Source organism: Hippopotamus amphibius, chromosome 5, assembly GCF_030028045.1.
Source record: "Hippopotamus amphibius kiboko isolate mHipAmp2 chromosome 5, mHipAmp2.hap2, whole genome shotgun sequence".
Lineage (NCBI taxonomy): Eukaryota > Metazoa > Chordata > Mammalia > Artiodactyla > Hippopotamidae > Hippopotamus > Hippopotamus amphibius.
The window spans coordinates 20,420,086-20,429,094 of NC_080190.1; the positions used below are offsets into that span (position 1 = coordinate 20,420,086).

Sequence of the window (9,009 nt, forward strand, 5' to 3'; positions counted from 1 at the left end):
CCCTGCCCCCCGTGGCACCGGTGCCCACACGTCCCCCTTTCTCAAGGAGCAGGGCCACTTCCCTGAAGACAAAGCAGAACAGAGTTAACAGCAAGCCGTGTTTGTATCTGCCCCTGTGTCTGGGACACACAGCCCAGTTCCTGGAGACCTGCCAGGCTGGCCTATTGTCTGGCACTGTTTGCCTTCCAGGGCAATAGGTGCCTTGAGTGGGGAGGGAGGAGGAGGCTGTGGTGAGGGTGGAGAGCAGGGCATAGCCTGAGACCAGGCAGCCTAGGTACCAAAGGCCATGGCTTATGAAGCTCCAGGCAAGGGTCTTTGAGCCAAGGGACTGCCCACCGCCCTGTTTTCAGTGTCAGAGGACCCTGATGATGGTGGAAACTCCTTCCCACCTATAACAAAACTCCTCAAATGGTTAGAAGAATGGTCTTCCTTCTCCCAGGCCCCTCAAAGCCCAGATCACTTCTCAGGGCTCTGTGCCCTCCCACTCTTGCACACCTACCCTCGCACATACCCCCACCCAAAGAAGTTAATAAGATGAGGAGATGTTGCAGGTGCTACGCAGAGGGAACACCTAGTGGGGAGCTGAAGACTTGCTTCCCGGGGCGTCCAGAGCTGGGCTGCATGTGTGTTGTAGGCGGCTGGCCTTACAAACCTATCTTTCCCCAAACAGCAACCTGTCGCTCGTGACTGCCCCTCAAACCCAGCTCCTGAGGCAGCGGCTCTCCTTCACCAGCGCAGCATCTGATTATACACACCCAAGGACAATCCCACTCTTGGTCAGCTGCTTCTAACCGAAAGTCACCCAGAACTGTGGGACCCTGAGAAAGTCACTTCCTCTCAGAAGAGGAGGGGTTAAATTCCAGGATCTCTAAGGATCCTTCCAGCTTCAAAGCACCATAACCACAGAGTGGGGGTCTTAAGCCCTCCTAGGCATCAGGACGGTACTCGGTATTACAGGAATGCAACAGGAAGAATCCCAGCCTTTGGTCAGAGATGATTCAAGCCATCAACTAATACAGGGTTCCATTTAGGTATTTATAAAACCATACTTGGTACATCTACCATACTACGGGCTGTATACCACGTATTGTATATCATCACTGTAAGGTGTGGTACACATTTTGGGGTACATGGCGCACTTTACGCATGTACCATACTTGGAGGATATATACACTTGGAGGTATAGCACACTTTAGGGCATAAAGATACTTTGCAGCATGTACACACTTTGTGTATATCTACACACTCAAGACATAACCCGTGCTCTGTGGATACAGCGCACCTTGCATAGAGACCTCACTTCTGGGAGCATTCTGCAAAGTGTTAGTGCTGTAACTCTGGCAAGGCTCTTGGGTGAAGAGTGCAGAGCCTAGAACCTGATCACGCTGCATGCAGTGCACTCCCACCACTGTGGTTAACCTTTAGCAAATCACTTGCCTTCTGAGACTCAGTTTCTGCACTTGTTAAATGGGGATCCTAATAGTACCTATCTCATGGGGTTTGGGGGACGAGTAAATGAAACAGCTTATAACAGACTCACTATTGTGTCCAGAGCAGAAGAAACACATTGTAAATGGCAGCTTTGTTACTGGTTACACTTTTAAAGGTGTTTTATAATGCATATGTATTTTTTAATTTCAAATATACATAAATTCAGATATTCCCAGTCTTAATGCTGTGGAAAACTCAGATAACAGACAGACCATTTAACTCATATTTATTTCACATTTGATCTGTAAACTTTTTATTTTAAAAAAAAATCCGCTGTCATTAGCAACATGTGCTGACGTTAGTTTTTCTTTAGTGAAATAGAGTGCAGGCCTTAAAGAGTCTCTGTCTAAAACATGGGGAAACTTGGATGTAAACAAGGTCTCCGCCCTCCTCCCTTGACTTTGGGAGTTCATCAATGACTTGATCTCAACCGGAAAAACAAGGAGGAAAAATGGACCACACTTTGATACCTAAGAGCTCTTGGGGCAGGAACTGTACAGTCTGGCAGGCCCATTTGTCTCTTCAAACTGTTTACCTTGAGCAAATTGTATCAGGTTTGCTTCTTCCACATAATTTCCACTTCTCTGTGTCTAAAAACAGCAGGTAAAAGATTTTCCACAGTCAGCACTTTGGGGGAGGGAGGGGTGCACATACATACAAGATGGAAACATACATATTTTTCAAGCAGTGGCCCCAGACGAAGGGGGGAGGGGATACTGGAAAGAGAAGGTTTTAAAGTGAGGTACTGGGGCGAAGTGGGATGCATCAGAGGATAATGGCTTTATACACAGGGCTGCTGCAAGGCAGAAAGGTTCATTTACTTCTGTCTTGGTCCATCATTGTAATATTTACACGGGAAAAGGCAATTATGCTGTTAGGCACAGGGGGGAAAAAAGGACAGAAATCTGTTCCCCCTCAGGAAATCTCAAAGCAGGTCCAGTCCCAAGGGACAGTCACCAGTTGCTGGTGAAAGGGACACAGAGGGAGGTAATGACACCAGAAAAGGGCTCACATTGCAAAGAGGCTTGCCCTGAACTAGACACGATGTGTCTGCCTGGAGGGCATCTCCAACAGCCAGGATTCCAACATCAAAGGCCGAGCGACATTGGGGACCACCCCCACCCCCATGTACTATCAAAAATAGTGCATGTTTACAAGGGAGGGGGTAGGAGGGAGGGCAGGGCTGCCCTGAGCTTTTGTTTAAAAATAGACTTGGGGGATGGGGAGAGCCAGGGCTGGGTACCCCCATCTATTAACCCTTTGTGAGCCATTCCCTCTGGGCTCTCGTGAAAATACTTTTAGGAAACAATACTGATTTGGGGGCTGCCCAAGGACCCAGGAAGATGGCTCGGAGTCAGAAGCAGCTTTAACAACAACTGGGGGAGGGGGACCGTGTGGCCCTCCCAGCCAGTACTTTTCTCTGGTAGGAGAGCGCAGATGCCGGCAGGACAACCCTCGGGCCAAGAAACTCAGAATAGGCAGGACCCGGGTTTCGGAGTGCTGGGACTGCGTAGACGCGCCCCTGGATCTCAGCTGCCGCGCTCGGCACGGGTCTGTTCGCGGGGCGCGGACTCCAGGCTCACACGATCCGCTTCCTGTCCCCCCGGCAGAGGATCTTCTTGAAGGCGCGGCGGAAGTCGTGATTGAAGATGGTGTAGATGACAGGGTTCAGCGAGCTGTTGCAGTAGCCGAACCAGAAGAAGAACTTGAAGAGCGTGCGCGGCACCGAGCAGCCGACGGCCGTGAGCGTGTAGGTGAAGAAGAAGGGGAACCAGCACACCACGAACACGCCGATGACCACCGCCAGCACGAAGGTGAAGCGCTTCTCGCGGTTCTGCCGCCCGCGCCAGCGCGACGCCTTGGCGCCCCCGCCGCGCTCCTCCCCGTGCCCGGCCGCGGGTGTCCCCGGCCCCGTCGCCCCCGGCCCGCGCCGCGGCAGGCTGTCCCCGGGCTTCACCTGGCTCGCCCGGGCCTTGCCCTTGGCCCGGGGACCGCGCTCGGACCTGCGGGGCCCCGCGGGCCGCTCGGCGTGCTCCGACGAAGAGCTCTCCTCGAGGTCCAGCGCGTCGGCCTCCCGCGGCCCTGCGGGCGCTGGCTCCCCCGGGGCACCGTTGAGCTGGGCCGGCAGCGACTCGACCTCGGCGCCCCCTGGGCCCACGCCGCGCTCCGGGCCTAGGCCGTTGGGCCTGCGCTCGGCGCCCCGTGGCGGCGCGGCGGCGGCTTCAGGACCCCGGCGACTGGGCGGCACGCGGGTGCGGCGCTTGGCGATCTGGTAGATGCGCACGTAGACCAGGATCATGATGAGGCAGGGCGCGAAGAAGGAGCCGATGCACGACGAGATGACGTACCACTTCTGGTCGTTGATCTTGCAGTGCGGTTCGTCCGGCTGCTGGCCACCGCTGCCTCTCTTCTTCTCGATGGAGATGAGGGGCGGGAAGGAGATGACGGCCGAGATGACCCACACGGTGACGATGATGGCCTTGATGCGGCGTGGCGTGCGCTTCAGGTTGTATTCTATGGCCTGGGTGATGGACCAGTAACGATCCAGGCTGATGGCACACAGGTGCACGATGGACGACGTGCAGAAGAGCACGTCGAGCGCCAGGTAGATTTCACACCACGCCTTGCCGAAGTACCAGTAGCCCATGACCTCGTTGGCCAGCGAGAAAGGGATCACAAGCGTGGCCACCAGGATGTCGGCCGAGGCCAGAGACACCAGGAAGAGGTTCTGGGGCGCCTTGAGCGCGCGGCTTGTGAACACGGCAATGATGACAAGCACGTTACCGAACACAGTGAACAGCATGAGCAGGCCGGCCAGGCACACCAGCGTCAGAGTCACCTGCAGGGAGTAGGGGGTGGCCCGGGCGCCGCCCCCCGGGGCTTCGGTCCCGTTCCAGCTCGCGTTGCCCGCATCCGGCTGCAGAGAGCCCATGGGCGCGAAGCTGCCCTCGGCCAGTGGCTGCTCCTGGCGGAACATGAACGCGGGTGCCCGCTCGCCTGGGCCTGCTGCCAGCTGCCTTCCGGCCCGGCGCCCGTGGGTCCTCCTCTTCCCCCTGCGCCCCGCTCGCCCCGCCGCGCCTCACATGGAGAAGGGGCCTCAGGGAGGCCGGGCCCGAGCTGGGGGACCGCTAACGGCCCATGGGCCCGGCTCCCGCGAACCGCGCCCGGTCCCGCGCTTCGGGCGCTCGGGGTCGGTGCCTTCTGGCTCCCAGCTCCTAAACACAGCCAAGTTTTATTTCTAAGCGGCGGGAGAGAGTAGGTCGAGCCGATGGGGAAAGAGAGATTGATTCTTCAAGAAGAGAGAACAAAAATCAGCGGTGGCCTGATGACTTGGAAGGATAACAGGAAATATATCTGTATCTATATCTTTGACTCTTGAGCCTGAGCAAAAGCAAGAGGGAGGTCTTACCGTGTGCGGGGCCCGCCCCCACCCCGGGAGGCAGCCGAGAGGTGCTGATGCTGGCTCAGGGTCCTATGTCTGTCTCCTTACATCCCCGAAGCGATTACCGACTCTCTCTCTTCCCCCAGACGCGGCGGGGCCGGCGGGGCGCGCGCTGGGGCCAGGGTGCGGACTCTGCCGCCTCTCGGAGCGCCGCGGGACTTCCAAAGTTGCGTGCCCTGCTGGGGCTGGGGCGCAGCGCGCGGAGCTCGGAGGCGGCGGCGGAGGAGTGAGGGGGGTGGGGGCCGCATGAAGGCGCCCCCGTCCTCAGGCGGGCCGGGGCGGGTGGGCTATCGGCCCTCCAGGAGCCGCGGCCGAGGCAGGGGGTCTCCTGGGCGTCGGCCCGGCGAGCTTCCGGCGCTGAGCGCGACGGGACAGCTGGGGTCCGAGGGCAGCGTGAGTTGGGGCAGGAGCGCAGGGCTGGGGGGAGAAGGCGCCGGAGGTGGCCGGGCGGCGGCGCGCCGGCTGCTGGGCGTCTGCACGGAAGCCGGGGCCGCTGCTTCTCCGCCGCGCTCACGGTGGACTGGTTTTATAGCCCCAGGATCAAGCCCGCGTTGCCGAGCAGCCGGCGTCACCCCCACGTGGGAAGCCGACCCTCCCCCGCCCCTTGCGCCTCCCCTCCGCGGGTCTAGCGCCCGCGCTGGGCGCCAGACCCACTGTAGCCCTGCCCCCCTGGCGAGACCGGCCCTTTGGGGAGGCGGGTACCTTAAGCGAGGGATTTATAGAGCTTGCCGGGGAAGTGGGGAGCGGTCTCTGCTGGGACTTGGCCAAGCATCTCTAGGCCCGCCGAGCAGAACGCATCGGGCACCCAGGGCTGCCCACATCGAGCTGAGTGAGACCCGGGAGGAAAGGGTGTTGGGGACCCCCGGCCGAATCGGGAGACGCAACCACCGGCACGGGTTGCATCCGGAGCAGCCCCACCCTGGCCCGGGCAACACTTTTCCGCAAACGCTCCTGGCGGTGGGGCGAGTGGGGCTGGTGAGAGAGGAAGGCTCAAGTTTGGATCCAGCCCCTGGAGGGGAATGGGAAGCACCCCGCGGGGAGCGAGCCCCGCCTAGGTTCAGAGCTCCGCTGTGGGGAGAGGCGGCCACTTGTGGTCCCAGCTGCAGAGCTGTCTGAGGGACAAGAGCGGCCCGGGTCTGAACCGCGCCCCCTAGATCGCGATGAGGAGGGGTCCTGGAGCGGAGGCCGCGCGTGCCGGCAGAGCGAGGGCGCACTGACACCTGCCGGCCGCTCGCCGTCACCGCTGCGAAGCTACCAGCCAGCGCCTGGAGCCCACTCCTGCCCCTGCAGTCCTTTGCCTGCACAGCCTTCGCCCATCTCAGGACAAGTTTGTGTCCAAGCTCAGGAGAAGAGAACCCAGATTTTTAATTGCACTTTGTCATGTTGCAGAAATCTTCCTAAAGCGTACACTCTTGTGTGTCTACCCTCTCCCCCGACGAGAGTGAGGATTGGTCTGATAAAGTCACATCAGGAAGGCTCTGCAGGCATCAGAGCTCAGGACTGACATCCCACCCTGGACCGGCACAGGGCAGCCACCCTTCCCGCAGATTCGAGAGGCCCGTATCCTGCCTGGCTGGATGCTCTGCTCCGGTCTTCTCTGAACCATTGTGTCTTTGTTGAGGAAAGCTAGACTCCACCCCCCACCACACTCCCATTTCAGATGCACACACTCTGTCTTTCAGTAAGGGGAGGATGCCAGCCAAGGGAAGAGAGAATATTTTCCATGTTCTCTCTGATAGGAATAGCACGGAGTGGGGGTGAGTGCAGTTTTCTTCTGCATGCTAGATGCCCTGAGATAGATTTTAACGGTTGCTAGAGTACCAGCTTGTATTGTGCTATCTGCACTTTTCAAATAAACAGCAGGCAGTTTAAGGGTGAGGCCCAAGAGGATAGGAACTGTCAGCAGGAGAGAGATTAGGCCTGAAGAAAAATTGTCTTATTTAAGGACCTACTAAATCAAAATACCTTATGTAGTCAACTAAGCTGGAAGTTCTAAGGACTGAACAGATTGCCTCTCTGCCCAGCAGGGTTCAGGCTTAGGGGCTGAAGACTAAATTAAGGACCTTGAGCATCACCTTCAACACCAGCTGATGCCTACAGCCCCCACCAGTGATACAGCCAGTGATACAGTGATTGATGTTGTTCCTCTTGATGTAGATAGTCCTGAAGTCTGTACTTTTCAAAGTACTTCGCAGGTGTCTCATGTGACTTGAGTACCTTAATCTCCCAATCTTTGTTCCAGTGGGATGACCTCCCTTTCGAGTCTTAATTCTGAAGAGCCTTTCTTATCCCCTCTTCTGGAGCATCTAAAGAAAGTTAAGGCAGAATTTCCTTCCTCTATTGAGTCCATTATTTTCCATCTTCTCCTGTCAGGGGGCAGAGACTGCACCAGGCTCAGCTGGAAATGTGGTTACACTCACCTTTGCACAGAAACTAGGAGCCCCAAACCTGAAGTATGAATGCTAAGAGAGACAAAAATCAAAGCCCATGGCAATCTGAACTTCACAGTGTTGTTCCCAGACCTTAGGGACTGAGTTTTGAGAGGCCATTGCCTCCCATCTCCACACCAGCTGCTGACACACATCTCTCCTTCCTATCTCATTTCAGAAGCAAAAAGGGAAATGAAAACAGAGGCCACAGTGCTTTCCTTTCTTGGAATCTCTGCTGCAAGCCTGTGTATGACACCTCTTGTCACATTTTCTAAATGCTTCCCAAACAGCCAGTCAGTTTCTTAATTCCTGGGTTTGCAGTCTTTTCTCCTAAAGTGGAAATAGGCTTTTCAAGGATCTAGGGTCTCAGAGGCCAATACACAACAATTATTAATAATAATAGCTGCCTTTTGTTAAGTTCCACATTGCAACATGTCCAGGGCTATATACAGAACCCCTTTATATGTAGAGTTCTTCCTCTTGATATACGTACCTTATCACCAAAGGCTCTGCCTTAGTTTGACACTCAGGGTCAGTATCTCTGAGCTTTAAAAAGCTGTGTGGATGCCTTTTTTTTTTTCTAGAAAATTTAATGCTGTGCTTGCTGAGTGAGACAGCATTGAGCAAAGAGATATCTACAAAGACAATAATTCTTAACCAGGCCTGTATATGAGCATTGGCTGGGAAGGTGAAATATACTTACTGGTGCTCCACCAGGGTAATTATGATTCATCAGGTCTGCAATGGAATGAAGAGTGTGTATTTTAACAAAGCTCCTTGGGAGATGCTAATATGCACACTCAGTTAAGACTCACTGCTCTAAGTAATAAATCTCAGTGGGGGCAGGAGTGATGAGCAATTGCCTTGGTGGGGGCAGGACGGAGGTGTCCAAATGATCTGGGAACTTTTATCAAGCCAGCCTGAGCTGCCAAGAATGGGCCCCAGATTGAGAATAACTGTCCTGATTCTCCTGGGACACCCAGGATGGTGTCACAGCCCTCCAGGGACCTGAGGCATAACAAACAGTTCTCTTGACTATAAATATGGAGGTTGGCATTCCTGGCCTGAGGAGAAGTCACTCCTGGGCACACAAATGAGGGTCCACTGTTATTTCTGCTATTAATAAAAATAGATACTACAGAGGATCTGAATAGACATATTCCCAAAGAAGACATACAAATGGCCAACAAGCACATGAAAAGATGTTCAACATTGCTAATCATGAGAAATGCAAATCAAAACCTCACACCTGTCAGAATGTCTATCACCAAAAAGATCACAAATAACAAGTGTTGGCAAGGATGCAGAGAAAAGGGAACCATTTTGCACTGTTGGTGGGAATGTAAATTGGTGCAGCCAACTGTGGCAATCAGTATGGAGATTCCTCAAAACTTAAAATAGGACTATTATATGATCCAGCAATTCCATTCCCAGGTATATATCCAAAAAATATGAAAACATTGGTTAGAAAAGATATGTGCAAAAAATATATATTCATGACAAAAGACCCCAAATGGCTAATCCTGAGAAATAAAAACAGAACTGGAAGAACTGGCTCCCTGACTTCAGACTATGCTACAAAGCTACAGTAATCAAAACAGTATGGTACTGACACAAAAACAGATGTATAGATCAATGGAAAAAGAT

General features: G+C 54.6%; 1 protein-coding gene across 1 annotated transcript; it reads right to left on the reverse strand.

The window, feature by feature from the left end:
- Positions 1–1,672: 1,672 nt before the first annotated feature.
- Positions 1,673–5,428, reverse strand: ADRA2A (adrenoceptor alpha 2A). Its single transcript, XM_057735594.1, has one exon. It carries the CDS (start codon positions 4,466–4,468, stop codon positions 3,071–3,073), a length of 1,398 nt encoding a protein of 465 aa, XP_057591577.1. The 5' UTR covers positions 4,469–5,428; the 3' UTR covers positions 1,673–3,070.
- Between the last annotated feature and the right edge of the window lie 3,581 nt (positions 5,429–9,009).

Excerpts from the sequence above, each read along its gene's own strand:
- ADRA2A (XM_057735594.1), bottom strand. The coding sequence starts at position 4,468 with ATGTTCCGCCAGGAGCAGCCACTGGCCGAGGGCAGCTTCGCGCCCATG.